This window comes from Eretmochelys imbricata, chromosome 11, assembly GCF_965152235.1.
Source record: "Eretmochelys imbricata isolate rEreImb1 chromosome 11, rEreImb1.hap1, whole genome shotgun sequence".
NCBI classification, from domain to species: Eukaryota; Metazoa; Chordata; order Testudines; family Cheloniidae; genus Eretmochelys; species Eretmochelys imbricata.
Window position 1 is genome coordinate 71,882,604 of NC_135582.1, and position 18,750 is coordinate 71,901,353.

Below are 18,750 nucleotides of genomic sequence, written 5' to 3' on the forward strand. Positions count from 1 at the left end.
AACTCCAGCTGTTTGTCTGTAGCTATTTTCAGGGATTCCACATAATGCGATCCCTATAAATACAGTTTCTTCTAGCGAGGTGGTTAGTTGAGCCTTCAAAAATCAGTGCAGTTTCATTCATTTCAGTGGAATAGTCTGAGATGTTTTGAGACAGAAAAGTCTTGCAGTTAAAAAAAAAAAAGCTGTGAAATGTGGAATAAATTCTCTTTTGAGATCTCAATCCTTGGCAATAAAATTTCAGTGTCATTCTCATCAGGGTTCTTATCAGATTTATCCTAAAAATAAAATCTTTGTGTTATCAACATAAAGATATTAGTTAACACAGATTATTGGTTTTCATAATGAGCATTTTCTGTTGCATTTGTGGCTTTCTAATAGTGCTGATAATTGTAGAAATTAAATTGCCTACTACCAATGTACGGTAGAAATTGATAGCCATACTGTGAAGTGGAAGCCAGTATTATTTCAACAGGGTTTATAAATATCCTGCTGCAATTATTCATTTCTTGCTCATTATCAATCACTGACTAATCTTGCTCTTGATTTCTGTGTCCTGACCTTTTCATCCACCGACCATCCCCCTTAAAAGGGAGTATGACACACATGAAAATAGGTGGGGCTTTGAATGCTGAAATATATCAAACCCTTCCTGTTGAAAAGTAATGTATACAACAAGATTGCTGGGACAAACATTCAGGAGATTTTGGCTGAGCAGTCTACACTGGTATGTCATTTGGGGTTGATTTTCAACAAATGCCTTTTGAAGTCCAAAGAAGAGATGGCAGTGGTTCAGGAAATGTACTTAGTAACTAATGTACTTTGTAACATTTTTCTTTTCTGTTTGTAAGCTTTGCTTTTTCAGCTAAGTGGCATGATTAGACTGATGCAAATTGGCATTAGAAGCATACATTGAACTGTGAGAAACATTTTTGTGCATTAAAGTTTTAATGCACAAAAACATTTAAGTTGGGACCATGTACAGCTCAGTTTAGAAAATAGTTTGAAATGCTGGCGTGATGTATTGGAGACTTTTTAAAAATACCATTTTAAATGTAATTACCATTTCTAGTTACTTCATTTAGCTCCAGGTACAAAGATTTCACTGAAATGTACTTATTGCTGGAACTGCTACGGAATTCACAGTAACATTCTTATGGTTAAGATGATTATTCTGTTGTTTAGCTGGTGGTATAATACCTTTCAAACTTGCTGGTTAAGAAGGCTAAACTGTAATGGAATAGCCCATGCTATAAAAAGCTAGTGTTTTTCCATAAACATATTGCAATACACTCTATAAAAAAAAAGAAGGAAACATATTGATTTAGCCAGTTGGACAGTTCTCATAGACTGAAATTCTGTATTTCATACTATTCTATATAATTTAAATGTGCGCAATACCTTTATTTCTAACCAAAACATGATTATGCGTATTGAACACTTTATATGAACTATCCATAATTAGTTAGCTGCTACATTTTTCTCACAAGCTCTCTAACAGTGATAGAAATCAGACCTCTTTGAAACCTAAATTAAAGGTGGGGCACAGGATTTGCACTGATTCTGTGTCCTCTCAGACTTTGTTTAGTTCTGCTGTAGCACAGCGAATCTTTTAAATTATTTACAAAGACAGCGAGAGAATTGAAATCCTTTCGAGTGTTGAATGAATAATTGAAGCTTTCATTTCCATTTAACTTCTTTTTTTAAATGCAGTTATGTCCACGGTCACTTCTCTGGGTGTTAGATTTATTGGCTGCGTTTTATAATGTTGGGTTGCTTAATAAATTTATCGCATAAATACAGATGAAAATGCATTTCTCCCTGTGGAGTTTTTGCCTTGAAATGTAGCTTTAAAGGAAGCTTTACCCTGAGGGGAAATTCTTGAAAGTTAAAAGCATTTGCTTTACAGGGTTGTGAGTTGGAAGTTAGTGGGCCAAATACTATCAGTTTTACTCAAATAAAAGTTCAGCCCTGGTGTAATTATATGCTGATCACATAGACTTTGGTAGTCAAGATTTTTGGAAAAACTTGCCCCAAATAGTTATTTTGCCATGTCTTTTATATAGTTCTTATGTGCTATGAAATTTTATCAGATTAAAAAAAAGATTTTGGCATATGGGTACCTCCCATCTAATTAATGATGGCTAATCCACCAGAAGAACCAGCCTGAAAAGCAGGACCTAAAGAGTTGTGGTAGCCTCCTTTTTCTTCTGCTTTTGTATTTTTGGATTGAATTTTGATGTAGTCTAGGCGTCCGGTTTGGGTTCCCTGTTCTACCACCATAAATACAGAGTCGTTACTGCAATAGAGTTACTTTGGATTTTAAACTAGGAGCAGATTTTGGCCTTTGTAGTTTGTGTCTGTGGCTGGAAAGAGATTATCTCACTGGGACAGAACACCCATAAATGTGAAGGATCTGTGTGAAATGTGTGTGACCCATAGCCATGTGAAGAGGTTTGTGTACATTATGTGCAAAAAAATACATTAAACCAGCATTCAGGTTGCATAGTCAAGCACTCATAAATTAGGAAATGTCAGCATTCGTCAACTGTGCAACTGTAATTTGGCCCCCACGCGCATATGCACTAATTACATGATAGCATAATATTTTTTCCACAGGACCCCTTCCGCATTCAGTGCACAGGATGGCTAGTGCTTCCTGAATTGGTAGCTATTAAATATTTCTTTTTATCCTCATCTTTCAGTGTGTTGGCCTCTTGCCTTATTGACTCTGCACCACCAAACCCTCCACTGAATCCAGAATTATTTAATTTCCTCCTTGGCTTTTCCACGGCACTCGTCACTGTAATAATCGAGTGCTTAACAAAGCCCCTCTGAGATAGAGAGGTATCACCATTTTATTGATACTGAGGCACAGAGAAATGAGACAGCATTGTCTAGATCATCTGCTATTTTGGGTGTCTGATTTGAGAAGCCTAGGACCTGTTTTTCAGAGTATTTAGCATTTTATGGCACTTCATATTTCAGTCTACAGGTCCCATTAATTCTGTTGCTGTTATGAGTGCTCAGTAATTTGTGCAAATCTCACCTCTGGGTGTCAACTTGGGCATCTATAGAATAAGGATCCCACAATTAGTGGTCACCTGTGAAAATGTTTGATTTAAGAGGGAGGGATAGAATCCAGTTCTCTAAGGTGGCTTTCAGCTGCCTTAACCAAGCACCCTTCCTTTCTCTTCCTGCAGCACCCTGCCTCGTTCACAACACATTTTCTAGCGCCTGCAGTAAATGAGACAGGAGTCCTTCAGGCAAGTCTCCTTCATTGCACAGCCCTGGTACATCCCATACACAGGAGGAGGCCAGGGTTCTACAAGCAATAGACTCATTCCCTACATCACCCCAGCTCATCCCCAGAGCAGATCCATCCAGTGCACGGAATAAGACAAGGGGCTTGTGGGAAAGTATATGATCATGCAAGTAAGACTAATATAATGCGTGCACACATGGGCAGACTGAAGGTTACATAGACAACCTTAATTCTAGCAAAAACAACGAGGAGTACTTGTGGCACCTTACAGATTAACAAATTTATTTGGGCATAAGCTTTTGTGAACTAAAACCCCTTCATCAGATGCATGGAGTGGAAAATACAGTAGGAAGATATATACACATATTACATGAAAAGATGGAGGTTGCCTTACCAATTCTAATGAGACAATTCAATTAAAGTGGACTATTATCAGCAGAAGAAAAAATCACTTTTGTGGTGGTGATCATTGTGGCCCGTTTCAAACAGTTGACAAGAAGGTGTGAGTAACAGTAGGGGGAAAAATTAGCATGGGAAAATTGGGTTTCAGTTTGTGTAATGACCCATCCACTCCCAGTCTTTATTCAGGCCTAATTTGATGGTGTCCAGTTTGCAAATTAATTCCAGTTCTGCAGTGTCTCATTGGAGTCTGTTTTTGAAGTTTTGTTGTTGAAGAATTGCCACTTTTAAGTCTGTTATTGAGTGTCCAGGGAGGTTGAAGTGTTCTGCGACTGGGTTTTGAATGTTCGCAAAAAGAAAAGGAGTACTTGTAGCACCTTAGAGACTAACTAATTTATTTGAGCATAAGCTTTCGTGAGTTAGTCTCTAAGGTGCCACAAGTACTCCTTTTCTTTTTGTGAATACAGACTAACATGGCTGTTACTCTGAAACCTTTTTGAATGTTATAATTCTTGACGTCTGATTTGTGTCCATTTATTCTTTTGCATAGAGGCTGTCTGGTTTAGCCAATGTACACGGCAGAGGGGCATTGCTGGCACATGATGGCAAATATCACATTGGTAGATGTGCAGGTGAATGAGCCCCTGATCGTGTGGCTGATGTGGTTAGGTCCTATGATGGTGTCCCTTGAATAGATATGTGAACAGAGTTGTCAATGAGGTTTGTTTCAGGGATACGTTCCTGGGTTAGTGTTTTTGTTGTGTGGTGTGTAGTTGCTAGTGAGTATTTGCTTCAGGTTGGGGGGCTGTCTGTAAGTGTGGACTGGACTGCCTCCCAAGGTCTGTCAGAGTGAGGGATCGTTTTCCAGGATAAGTTGTAGATCCTTGATGTTGCGCTGGCGAGGTTTTAGTTGGGGGCTGTAGGTGATGGCTAGTGGCATTCTGTTATTTTCTTTGTTGGGCCTGTCCTGTAGTAGGTGACTTCTGGGTACTCTTCTGCCTCTGTCAGTCAGTTTCTTCACTTCCCCAGGTGGGTATTGTAGTTTTAAGAACCCTTGATAGAGATCCTGTAGGTGTTTGTTTCTGTCTGAGGGATTGGAGCAAATGTGGTTGTATCTTAGAGCTTGACTGTAGACAGTGGATCGTGTGATTCTAGCATTTCCAAACTTCCAAGTGCTTGTCTCTTCAAACTGAACATTCGTTTGCAGTAGATGTTTGTATGTAATTTCCTAGATTTAAAAAACCAAAGATTTAAAAAAACAAAAAATTGCACCCTGTGGAACTATGCAGACCCCCACATAGGTCATCAGCATCCCTGCAACATTTAGAGGTACTGTTCAACCCCCAGCACAATCTTATATCAGTTGAGCTAACCGAGTAATCAATAGCATTAGCTGGTTGTTACCCTGTGTTTGGATCCGCCATTAGAGGTGAGTGACACACTTTGCCAGGGAGTTTCACAGCTGTTCGCTAGACAGTGGAGCAATGTTGAGACTTGGGATTTGTTGGTTCTATATGGGTTCTGCAAGGGAGTGGTTTCCAGTGGTTATAGACTCTTCTGCCCCCAGGTACCCCCACATCTGCTGTTAGCTCCCTGCTTAGCTCCTCCTGAGCATCAACACTGACAGCATTGAGAACACAGCCTCCCTGATCTCAGTTCCTGTGTTTGATGCCACAGTGGCCTTTGGCAGCCAGGAGGAGAAACAATCATAGGTTAACTTCAACCCTGATTGCGTCCTGTATCCCTCGGCAGGAATGTGTCCAGTACAGAAGGAATCTGCAGAGAATTTAGTTGCCAAACTCTAACAAGCATCCACTGAATAGGTGTGAACTGTTACTTTCATGGGGATAGCAAAAGACATATTCCGAATACCAGAGCAACCTCCACCGAATGTCAACCCCCTGTTCCAAAGTATGGAGGTGATAGGGCTTCTCCATGAAAAGATTGTGTGGATGCACTTTTAAACGTGGGCACTCTTTGCTCCATGGCACACTTCCGTCCATTGAATAAAATGCACCTGACACCTGTGGTGGCTCCCACTGAAGTTTTGCCATTATCTTCACCATTTTGATTGGCAATGTCCAGACCCACAGTGAGAAGCAGGATACTGCAGGAAGATCTTGGTTGGCTCGAGAGAATCTTCGTGGGAAACAAAAGCAGTTCTGTCACTGAGCCACCCTACAATTGCACTTCAGTGGAGATTTTGTGCTGTTTGCAACTAAGTGTTTTTTCTTTTTCTATTTGGGTGGGGATAGGGTGGAGAGAGAGGATGTGAATGGCAATGAAAGAATCCTTGAGAATGTGGCTTCATTGCAGCTGGGCTGTCAGGGATGTGGAGGGTTCTCCAGTGGCCCTGGTTCTGGAGGGTGAATCGCTTGCTGTTTCTGCAGAGGTGAGAGAGTGGAGGAGGAAAATACCATCATCCTGAAGCCCTTATGGAAAAATATGTAGGAAACTTGGTCTCTGGTTATGCATGAGGAGTTGATGCTTGAGCCACAATTTGGATCAGAGTGACTTCCATAAAGAAGAGGCAGGGGGGAACGTTTGCTGCCTGTAATGTACACATGTAAGGTCTGAATGTGGCAGGTTGTCAGACATGGAGTATCCTGGTTTTGTCATCTGACAGAATGCAGATTCCATGTGCTAGTGTTACTTAAAGGTAACTTGAAATTATTTTTTTAAAATTGGATTTGTCCCCTTTTTTTTGCTTCATATAGTTTTCCGTGCTTTTGATTTTACCCTAGAAATAACCGGAATGGGAAGTCAGGTCTTTCTTGCTCCTGTAGGATGACTTTCTTAGGTCTCCAGATATGTGGTGTGAGCTCACAGCTTCTGTGAAAGCATGGGGTGAGGGATATTCTCTCAAGCATTCATTAGTTACATAGGCGTTAACCAAGCAGCTTTAAACAATCTGATTTAAAATCTCATTGCATCTTAATTGTTCAGCTTTCACTCTTGAGTTGTCATATTTCCTATTTTAAAAGAAAAGGCGGAAAACACCCTTGTTCTTGACATTTTAATCCAGCCTTCCTTATACATCATGAAGTGCCTAACCTGACTTTGTCTCAAGTCCTCCCCCCTTCTGCAGGTCATCTTTGAAGTATTCCTACTCTATGACACATGCCGAAAGTGAGGCCACTCAATTTGCTACCACCAGTGCACCGTAATCCAACTGGCAAAAACTCGGCCATACTCAAATGTTGCTGGAATACTTCTACTGTTGCTAAGGGAATGCTCACTAGAATCCCTTTCCAGCAGTTCTTGAAATGACAAAAGTCTCTGAGGGGCAAAATGACTTCAAGACTGAAGGAGTGTTATATTTGGGGACAGCTTTAAGAATCCATTAACTCAGTAATGTTGAATTGTAATGGAACACCTATGGAGCACATGGGACAGGGAGACGAGTAATTATACAGAGTTTATTTCTTATAATCAGTGCTGCTACAGAGCATATGAAGTGTATTCGCAATGATGGGACACAACGGTGTCGTTACTTTTGATAATAACTAGTGAGAGGGTTGATGGAAAATTTCTGGGAACTGAGATTACTTGAAAGACATCTAATGGCAAGAGATGTAACTCTTTTGGGATGACAATAAGGAATGCATGTTACAGATGCAGGGCCAGATTCTGATCTTGGTTGCACTGGTGAAGTTATGGAGTGAAAGTCTGGATTTCCACCAATGTGACTGGGATCAGAATCTGTCCCACAGTGAAGAATGATATTAAATATTTGAGTGGAACAGTTTTCTAGCCTAGGAACACACATTAAATATTTGCTAAACATTCATTAGAGAAGTGTAATATAAATAATACCTGATGGTATGTCTCTTGAGCTAGCTTGTTTTATCGCCTTCTGGGGTTGCTTGGATCATGTGCTGAAATGGTATTTCCAGGCAATCTTACTGCATTCATTGCTGTTTTTTCTCTCCAAACTCATGAATAAATCACTCGCCAGTTTTCAGTCACCAGAAGTCATGTGCCTTATCACACAGAAATGAGTATTTATTATTTACTATATAGAGGTGCTAAGTGACACCGTGGTTCTCTCCACACACAGAGGAGTCTGTGGTCCCTGCCCCGAACATCTTACACTCTAAATAGTCCCAGGATGGAAAAGTGAAGTAATATTGGCCTCATTTTATGGATGGGGACTGGGGAGCAGAAAGATAGAGGCACTTAAGGTCACACTTGAAATTTGCATCTGAACTGGGAATTGAACTAGATCTCCTGAGCTCCAACCCAGTGTCTTACCTACAAGACTAGTTCCCTTTTAGAAGGGAGAAATAGCTTGTTTCATTGCAAGGTGCTAGGTGCCTTGGAAATAGCTTAGATACTTGCAACTAAAACTTATATTAGTGTTTTTATTTTCTGAGCTTCTGAATCTGGTTCAAATATGCTCACTGCCATTGGGACCAAGTTCTTATTCCTGAAAGTGGCTTAGTGAAGTCATAGTTAAAGCTCTGTTCTGGGGAACCTGGAGTACATACCCATCCATCCATTTCAACTTTCTCAATCCAGCAGTGTGCCCCTATGCCTTGATTCTAACTTCAAAGCCGCTTGCTATTGCAGTTCAAGGTCCTTCTGACCAGATTGTGAATTATGCTTAGACGTGGCATATTAATACAATAATTTTTATAATGAAGAGAGACTAGAATGAAACCATTAAATATCTTTTCACTATAGAGATCAGAGAAGATTGTCAGAAACCCAGGTGAGGAAGGATATTCTTGTTAAATTGCTGGAGTAGGATTGAAGAGATCTGATTTCAGTTTCTGCCTCCATGTACTTCCTCTGTGATGTTGAGCAAACTCTTTGATCTCTCTGTGCCTTAGAGTACTTTCTGTAGGAATAATTCCTTTTGTCTGGTTAGACAGAACACTCTTTGGTGCAGCAACTGTTCTTTTTCTGTTTGTACATACGGTGCCTAGTGACACAACAAGGCTTTAATCTCTGATGGGACCCCTAGACACCACAGTATGTGAATTACTACAGGACTGTACAAGATGCTGAAATTTCAGCATCTCTACATCTATACATTATGGAATATATTACACACTTCCTTTGCCGAAAGGTGTTAAGTCAGTCCTGGGAGGAAAACCTATTTCTTTCATACTCCGGCATGAGGGATTTTTGAGGTTTTAGATATTGCATTTCACATTCCAAAAACCAACTAGAATAACAAATCCACTAATACAGGATTTGAATGGAACCCAAAGCACCAGGTGTGATCGCAATTTTTTTTGGTCTACTTTGGGGCGGGGGAAAGGCTAACACTAATGTTGATCCCCAAAATCCTTCTCTTCCCCCACAGGCTGGTGGTGACTACTTTAAGTTTGCATGGGCACCATGAGAAACAGACGAAATGGCACTTTGGAAGGTTCAAAAGTTCTTTACTCCAGTATATCTCGCAGCACAGATGTGTCGTACAATGACAGTGTAAGTAACTGGTGCAATGCATTTCCATGGTAAGTGCGTGGATGTAGTCTCACTTGGAACTCTGCCACAGTGACAATTATGAATTAATCTCATACACAAGGAGGAAGATGTATAATGGTCTTGCAGCACTTTTTCCTTAAAGAAAAATACTATTTTATTCTGTAGCCAATGGCCTCTAAAGCTACTGTAAGATGTAGTAGATAGGTCAGTGTCACAGAATGCTAGAACATTTTTTTGAAGGACTTTATCACAGTTCTGGACCTTCCCTGAGCAGCAATAGAATACTGCCAAATTGTGTGGGTAGGTTTCCATTATGGACAAAGTTAAATTAGAATGAGTCATGGTCTAATTTACCACGTGAAACTAGATGTCCAGAAATGAGAATTTAAAGCACTACATCCTCCCCCCACTCCGCACATCCTGGATTCCAGGAATTTTTCCTTCATGCCAATCAAGACTCATTGGCTCTGACCCTCTGCTGCCTTGCACTTTGTGGAGTTACCAGATCAGAGTAGCTGTAAAAAATCCTTGCAAGGTGATGGAGCCTGGATGCTGTGAGTGGCTGCAGATGGGCTCCTAACTAGTGTGAGGTTGGGGGTCTCCCATAAATTATTTTTCATACTGCCAAAATGATGAATTATTAATGTAAAATCATATTAGCTTTGTGCTTTGGTGAATAATATCATCTCTGAAAGGGCACTATACTTTGAAGTATAAGTATTAGATCTCCCATATATTTCAGATGTCCTTTAGGTTCCTATGCTGGGAGCATATAAAACCAAGAGAATGAACTTGTCTCATAAAATGGGCAGGCGTCTGAAATGGAACAGTGCAAAAGAAGTAACTTTCAAGATGGGCCCATCTATTTCAGTTGGATCCAAGTCTGGATTCAGAACACCCCAAATTGAAACATGTTCAGATCCAGGGTTTTGGTCTGGCTCATAGGCAGGGGGCAGCTGCAAAATGTGACATGGGGTCTGTGTTTGGATTCTGTCCCACCTCCTTCTCTCATAGTCTAGGGATGTTCAGGACTGGGTGGGTTTGGTTTAGGCCCACTTTTGAATAAACACTTGAAGTTTAATGCAAAGTCGATTTTCATACATATGGATCTCTTGGTTTGAAATGCACGTCAGACTTGAGGTCTTTCCAAGTGCTTAGCAATGGAAATTTTTATTTCCAGTAGAATTTTTATCCAGGCTTCTTTCCTGGTCTAGATTAAACTCCCCAGTTAGCAGCAGCTGCACAACAAGGCCCCAAACGGGCTGTGCCTTTAAGAACTCTCGTATGGTTAAAGGAGAATTCCACTGTACTGAAAAGATTCAGATGGCCATAGAACTAGTCGCAAAAGGGAGTAAACTGCTATGGGCTGCAGGTCTTGTGTGTGGGGCCATGTGCACCAAGGAAAGAAACTGTACTTCAGAGGGACGTGACTCCCCTCCTCTTGTTCCAGGTGGGGAGTAACTTTGCTACTCGTCCATAATGGTAGCAACCTACTACATCCCTCATCCTGGCTGACGTGTGGGTGTGGGCCATTTTCTGCCAGTTCTGCCAACTCTCTGCACACTTGCTCATGGGGTTAGTAGCAGGTATATGGCCAGGGGAGGCTGTGCAGCAGCATACGAGGCAGGGGTGCAATCAGTCTCTCCTTCCACGTCTGGAGCCAGCACAGTCCACGCCACGTTCTAGCCCTAAACAAATAAGAGTAAATAAAAGACAAATAAAAGCATTTTCATGATCAGATAGGAAGCTCCCACTTTGTTAGTCTCTGGAGGCAAATTAGGTGCAAAAGAATTAACATCTCCATAGAAACAGCTGCATATCAGACAGCTTCCAATCATTCTAAGGCAAGGTATATTGTAGTGTTAAACACTTGGTGTGTTTAATTTAGCAGAGTTTAATTATTAAATTAGAATTGGAAGTTACCTTAAAACAGTCTGGAGACTCTGAATTCCACTGGGGTTTGACTCGAGAGACTTAATCACCTACTGGGGCATGCTGGGTTATATTAAAATAGCAGGTGGAGCTGGCATCGCTTTTGGTAGGGGCTAAGGGGAAAAAGGGTTTGTTTGGAATATTGGTGATACGATTTTCAACACCATTTAGCAGGTATGGTTACCTGTGATCCCATAACATTTCTAAAGGTGTTAAACCAGGTCTACATTAGGTGCTGAGTGGTGTTCAAAATTGTGGTGGAAGTGGGGGCTACTTTGTAACTTCTGGATATTGACCTAGTTATTGGGATGTTTGTTGTATGAACATGCTGGGTTAAACCAATAGAGCTCTTATAGAGCAAAGAGGAAGATGAAGCCATGTTTCTAAATGTGAGCCTGTGTAACCCACACACCTCCTGGGTGTGGCGTTCTGTCCCATCTAGTGGCACAGAGACCACTTAGAGAGCAATTAATGAGTCTGCTCTGCAGCCTTAGCTAACAGCCAGTTAGCTATTAGCTCATGCGGTAGAGGCTCATGCACTAAGCTCCAGAGGTCCCCAGTTTAATCCCACCCGATGACGACCGGAGTCTGTCGGCATTACACCTGTCCCCAACATGCGCTTGAGGGACAATGCAAGAACTGTTTACTTTGGTGCTCATCATGTTGTTAAAAACACCTTTTTCCTGATCTAAACAAGGCCTACTAGGACATGCTGATAGTTATTCATTAAATTTTTTTTTAAAGTTCCTGTTTTAGTATTTCAATTGTAGTTAAAGGATTTAGCTATCGCATGCCATGCTCCTGAACAGCTGCGTCCACACAGGCCCTGATGCTGCGTTGCGAACAAATGAATTACAGTGAATCACTGCAGTTTTCCTTTAACTGCCAGCGTAAGGCACCTGTGCTACCTTTAAAGAGTTTGCAGTGCTGGGAGTCACTGAGCTAAAACTTTCCCCTTTAATCTTCCCCCAAAGGATTTGGTCACCTTCATTCAAGAACATTTTAAGAAGAGAGAATGTGTATTCTTCACGAGAGATGCCAAGTCAATGTAAGTGTAACCCTTCTGCCCGTCAGAGTTGGCAGCAACAAGGGCCGGGTTCAATATCTAGGGGATCCATTCCAATAACACAATGCAAACTGGCTCGAGCCCCCACCCAGTGACCTGGGACAAATATATACCACCCCCGCTGGGCGCCTCCAAAAGGCAATACTTCCCCTCTCGCAAGCACATAGTCTGAGTGTAGCAAAAAGCCTTTTAATAACCGAGAGAAACAATGTGGCATTATGTTGGGGAAACACCACCAACAGGATTCATAACACAACCCATGAGCAAAAAACCCACCCCAAGCAAATTGGGGCATGCCCTTTCCCTTTGGTTCTTGAGTCCAGCAACCCCCAATCACCCAAAATCCCAAAAGTCCAGTGACCCAAAAGTCTCTGTCCCTGGTCAGGGCAGCCCCAGAGTTCGAAAGTTTATCTGCAGAGCTTTACCTCCCAACCTGGGTGGAGATGGGGAGGGGGAAGAGAGAGGTAAGGGGCACCTTACATGATCTGAAGCTGACCGCCCCACAGCTCCATAGGCCTTCACTCCGCTCTGCCAGCCGCCCCATGAACTGCTTCGCTCGGCTCCACTCTGCGGCCCACAAGCAGCTCCCGCCGTCCTATGAACTTCTCCGCTCTGCATCCCACAAGCAGCTCCTGCCGTCCTATGAACTGCTCCACCAGCCTGTCCACAACGCACTCCAGCCGTCCCACAAACTGCTTCACAATATATCTTCAGGCTCCCCGACTACTTAACACAACGCTCAGTGATGTCAGCTCTTAGTCAGTTCAGCTTGTAGTAGGGGAGCCTCAGTGCTGGTGCACTATTAGACCAAAGTGAGCTCAGCAGCCTGTAACTGGACTCCTAAAGGAATCAAAATTAGCTCTGATATTCTACAGTGGAGAGAGGAGGAAATGCAATTAGCATGTAAGACCTTCACCAAGGGGCACATACCACCAAGTATTAATACTTATCCCCAGCCTCTCTCCATTCACAGAGTTTTGGAACCCATGACCCTTGCCTAGCGAGTGCTACTTAGTTGATGGTGAGTCCCTCCATCATAACAAAAGGCCAAGTACAGTTCCAAGCACAGTTCCCATAATCAGGGTAATAACAATTTATTCTTCCTGCCCCAATAACAGAGACACTGGGGATCCCACAGCAGCCAAAGTGACCATTTGGGCAGCTATGGCCTCATTCTAGGCGGGGTGGGTGTACCTATGCAAATAAGATCGGCCCCTGAAGTTCTTTTCCACAACTTGCCACTCCTCACCACCAGATGTCAGGGTGGAGCTCATCCTGACACTGCTTACATCCTCCCCCCAGCCAAGAATTTGTCGTCTTGACAAATCACACTCCCTTTATACCAACTCATTGGTTTCCTCCAAAGGGCCTCAGGAAGCCCACTTTAGCTTCCACAAGCCTGTGTGCTAAATGTATTGGCTCCTCACTAGTCACCCCAGGTGCATCATAAGTTAACCGTTTTACTGGTCTTATCACCCTGTCTCATCTATTGAGAATCTCTGTTGCCGAGGTAGGGGGAACATCCTCTTGAGTGACGGATGGAGAGGCTTCCCTGGAGGGTCCCTCGGCTACTGGCATAGGCCCCTGCACTCCTAGTTCTAACGCTGGAGGGTCCAAGGTGCCCAGGACATCCTCTACCTGTCTGTCCCCACTGTCCAATAACCTGTGTGTGTCATCACACGGGGGTCTCATCAGCGGCACAGAGGTGTCAGAAATGGGCCTAAATAATTCCGCCATGGGGTGTAGGGCAGAAGAGGGAAAACTCTTGTTTGATTCAGCTGATCGAGACTGAAATCTTGTCTCCATCCCAGGATACACCAGGGTTGTGTCATCCTCCTCAGACTCATTCTCAAATGTGCAGAATAGGGGTAAGTTAGCTGCACGGGGCCCGCTGTCTGTGTTGGATGGCAACTTTGGTCTAGCACTTCTGTTCTGCCCGGCTGCCCTGTCGTGGCCCATCTCATAAGGGGTGCTTACCAGTTCTCCCACAGGGAGCAAAAGGTTTCTATGCACTGTCTTTATTTGCCCTGGACCGTCTTCAGGTTTGATCTTGCAGACCAGCAGATCTCCCAGCTTTTCCATCACCAGGTAAGGTATTGCCTTCCATCTGTCAGCTATCTTGTGTTTGCCAGCAATACCCAAATTTCGCAGCAGGACTCTGTCCCGCGGCTGGAGCTCCTGCGAACGAACTCTAGCATCATATCGATGTTTGTTGCGGTCTGCGTTCTTCCGAGCCACAGCGATAGCTAAGTGATAAGCATCCCGCAGCTTTTCTCTTAGTCGGGATACATTTTGCTGATGAGTTTCATAGCTATCTCCATCCTCTGATACACCAAAGCATAAGTCTATGGGTAATCTTGGTTCTCGCCCAAACATCAAGAGATATGGGGTGACTCCCGTAGCATCGTTCTTTGTGGCATTGTAGGCATGCACCAGAAATGCGACATGCTGGCTCCAGGTTGCCTTCTGCTCTGGTCGCAAAGTTCCCAACATATTTAATAGGGTTCGGTTGAACCTCTCTGGCTGAGGATCACCTTGGGGGTGATAAGGCGTTGTCCTAGACTTTTTAATTCCTGCTATCTTCAGCACCTCCTTCAGAAGGTGACTCTCAAAATCCCGCCCCTGATCAGAATGTATCCGAGCTGGGAATCCATAGACTGAGAAATATTTGTCCCACAATACTTGAGCGACGGTGGTGTCCCTCTGATCACGTGTGGGATATGCCTGTGCATACCGTGTAAAAGGGTCAGTCACTACTAGAATGTTCCCAACATTCCTCTTGTCTACCTCTACAGACAAGAAATCAATGCATACCAACTCCAAAGGTTTGTTGCTGGTGACGTTCTTGAGATATGCAGCCCTCATGGGCAGAGTTTTCCTTTGAACACATCAAGCGCAAGTCTCACATTTCCTGCGAACATCTTCAGCCATTCGGGGCCAATAGAACCTACTACGAATAAGTTCCAGGGTCCTCTCCATCCCTAAATGCCCAAAGTCATCATGCAGGGCCCTCATGGCCAGGGCTCTGTACTTTTTTGGCAGTACTAGTTGTGCTCGTTGTTTTTTGTAAAGGGTCGGTGGTCATTCGATGTAGCACTCCCTGAATCAGTTTTAGTTTGGTCCATTCTCTCAATAGTAGTTTACCCTCTGGGTTAGGTGGAACAACCGCAGCTGGGCTTCGTCCCTCCCTTTTGGCAAGTAGTGTATCACGAATGTCAATATCTTGCCACTGGGCTTCTTGCCAGTCTGCCGCATTGAGCATGGGCAAAGGAGATTGGTCCAATGCAATATCGTTCACTGAAGCAGAAGGCATGCATTCAGGGGGCGGCCCAAAGCTTCTGCAACACATCCCTGAAGGCTCTCACGGGCCTCTGGCTCTCGGCGACTCACACTGCAAATAGCTCTCACTCCATCTGTGGGTATCACAGCAACTTCTGGAGCCTGCGGATGCCTGGACAATGCATCTGCATCTACATTACTTCTCCCTGATCGGTACTGAATGCTTAACTCATAGCTAGCCAAGGCGGCCACCCATCTCTGCCCTGTAGCATCCAGCTTAGCACTTGTTAACACATAAGTCAGTGGATTGTTGTCTGTCCACACCTGGAACTGAGCATCATACAAGTAGTCTCGAAATTTCTCAGTGATGGCCCATTTCAAGGCCAAGAATTCCAGCTTGTGGGTGGGATAGTGAGTTTCACTATCAGACAATCCTAGGCTGGCAAAGGCTACAGGTTTACGTTTGCCTTCCACTTCCTGGTATACGACTGCTCCCAGACCCTCCAAACTGGCATCAGTATGCAGGATAAATGGTTTGCTTGGGTCAGCAAAAACTAGGACTGGAGCATGAGTTAGGCAAGTTATGATTTCTCGAAAAGCCCTTTCACATCTCTCATCCCACCGTGGCCCAAATGGTTCAAAGGGGCCATAGTGTCTCTGCACAGGAGGCTTTGGGGACCTCCCCTTATTCTTGGTCTTAGATTTGTTCTTGCTGGACTGATGTCCCCTGGTAAGATCGTTCAGAGGCTTTACAATCATAGCATAGTTTTTCACAAATCTGCGGTAGTAACCACTAAATCCAAGAAAGGTCTTGAGTTCTCTGTAGTTACTTGGATGTGGCCATGTAGTGAGTGCTTCTATTTTATCAGGATCAGTACTCACACCCTCTTGGGACACGATGTGACCCACATACTTCACTGAGGTTCTGCAGAACTGGCATTTGTCAATTGAAAGCTTCAGACCATAATCCTCCAACCTATCAAGCACTTTAAGAAGTCTTTCTCCATGCTCCGCTAAGGTTCTTCCAAACACAATCAGGTCATCCAAATAAACTAACACTTGCAGTAAATTCATGTCTCCCACAACTTTCTCCATGAGACGTTGAAAGGTGGCAGGTGCTCCAGAAATCCCTTGGGGCATGCGTTCGAACTGATAAAACCCTAATGGGCAGATGAAGGCTGTCTTCTCCTTATCTTCTTCTCCCAGAGGGATCTGGTAGTACCCACTTCTAAGATCCAACACAGAGAACCACTGGCTTCCCAGCAAACAGTCTAAGGCATCTTGCACTCGAGGCATAGTGTACTGGTCGACCACAGTACGGCTGTTTAGGGTGCGGTAGTCAATACACATCCGGATTTTCCCATTCTTTTTACGGACTACCACAATGGGTGAGGCGTACGGACTGCGGGACTCTGTAATGATGCCATTCACAGCCAGCTCCTGAAGATGATGTCGCACATCTTCCATCTCAGAGAGAGCAATCTTCCTAGATCTCTCCTTGAAAGGTCGAGAGTCATGTAGTCTGATATTGTGCTCTACTCCTTTTGCACATCCCACATCCCCCTCATGCAGTGAGAACACCTTGGATCTTTCACAAAGATTCTTCATCAGGCGATTTTTCCAGTCCTCGGACACTGGTGAATCTCCAAAGTCAAACTTTGCTGGGTCTGTTGTCGGAACTTAGTTTCACACTGGGGTTTTGCAATCGACTCAGACTCAAAGAGGTCTGCTATCTTTTGTCCTTGCTTCACAACAACATCACGACTCGTTTCATTAGCAATCAGTATAGTCACCCTTTCCTGGGCTTCAGCAGGTAGGGTTATGACTCCTTCAGGGAGCTGTCCTCCCATCGGCTGCTCTATCATTGCTAACGTCCGTTTACTGCCTTTCAGCCAGGTACTCATGACAAGCACTTCTTGCTCTGTCCTTGCAGGCACTACTAAGGGGGTCGTGCCCGCGTACTTCAGTGCCCCAAGCGGTAGCTCAGATGTGTCCCTTTTAGTGCTCTCAATTTTCCTATAGGCTTCAGCACAAAGCGTATGGATCATCAGGGTATTCAGGTACTGGTCCCCGGCCCGCCTTCTGCAGTAATCTGCGAGTACCTTGAAGAGACTGGAGTTGGTCCCTATCAGCACAGACACATCAGAGGTCCCTTTAGGGTCAGGGCATATTAAAGCAGCTGTGTCTACCTCTTCTCTTACCCCAGCAACCTCCTCTGGGAATTCCAGGTGCACTATGACATACCCTTGGTAGGGGTACTCATCCATGCTGAGACCACACAGGCCAAGGCCAGTCAATGGCTGTATAGGCAGGTGCCTAAGCATCTGTTGGTAGAATGACTGAAATATAATAGTCACTTGAGATCCAGTGTCAAGCACTGCTTTACACTCCACCCCTTCAATCCTCACGGTGACCTCTGCTCGAGGCCCTATCAGTCCTGTGGGGATCCCAGCTGGACAGTCTTTTCTGGGGGAATCTTCAAATCCTGCAGACCTGGGGGGTCCCCGTCCCCAGACCCTCTGGCAGCTACCGGATCTCTCCCAACTGATCCTCAGCTTTCCATACACTAAGGAGGGGTTTTCTTCATTACAGCACTTTGCAGCACTGTGTCCATCCTGACCACATCAGTAGCAGAAGAACTGACCCTTCCCCCTTCGCCTGGGTGGGATGGTGGCTCTAAGTGCGGGCTTCTCAATCGCCACAGTTTGAGGCTTCTTATTCCTGGAAGTCTTAACTCGGTCAACGGTACTTTGCAGCTCAGCTATCCATTCCGTCAGGACCTGCATTTGTTGGTCAAGTTCCTCTCTGGTGCTCACCATCAGTACACTGGCCGTTTGCAGTGGTGTTGTGCTGGCTGGATCCGATGTTTGGGCTTCCCAAAACTCACTGGCAGCCTGCCTTTCTTCCTCCTCTCTGACCTCTTTTATCAGCTGGGAGTAACTTGGGGGATGCTCCTGTCGTTCTCTTAGCTGGAGATGAAGTAGAATCGGATTCTGATACTGAGTTCCTCTTACAATTTGAGCCAGTCTGGTCTGATCCATCTGCTCAGCCGTCACTGCTCCCCTCATGAAAGCTCTTTTGGCTTTTCCTTGGAAGGGAGGATGCCCTTCTTACACAAAATGTCATTCCACTCTATCTGCATTAGGGTCCTGCATTTTGTCCCCGAAACTGCAGCAGCAGAGGCGCCTCCCTGGGGCCAGCCACAGGGCAAGTTCCCCCGCCTACACTCAGCGCCCACGTGCTGCTTCTCTGTCCTGCGAGTCCCCGGGAGCAGGAAACTGTGTAAGGCGGTGGGAGCGGCAGCTTCCGGGGTAGCATGATCTGAAGCTGACCGCCCCACAGCTCCATAGGCCTTCACTCCGCTCCGCCAGCC

General features: G+C 44.3%; 1 protein-coding gene across 1 annotated transcript in view; it reads left to right on the top strand.

The window, feature by feature from the left end:
* The first annotated feature begins 9,001 nt into the window (after positions 1-9,001).
* TRPM8 (transient receptor potential cation channel subfamily M member 8) overlaps positions 9,002-18,750 on the top strand; it is a 91,405-nt gene continuing 81,656 nt past the window's right edge. The window contains exons 1-2 of the mRNA XM_077829833.1: positions 9,002-9,100; positions 12,007-12,080. Of these exons, the coding sequence (XP_077685959.1) occupies positions 9,002-9,100; positions 12,007-12,080 (173 nt within the window). The remainder of the gene's footprint in view (positions 9,101-12,006; positions 12,081-18,750) is intronic.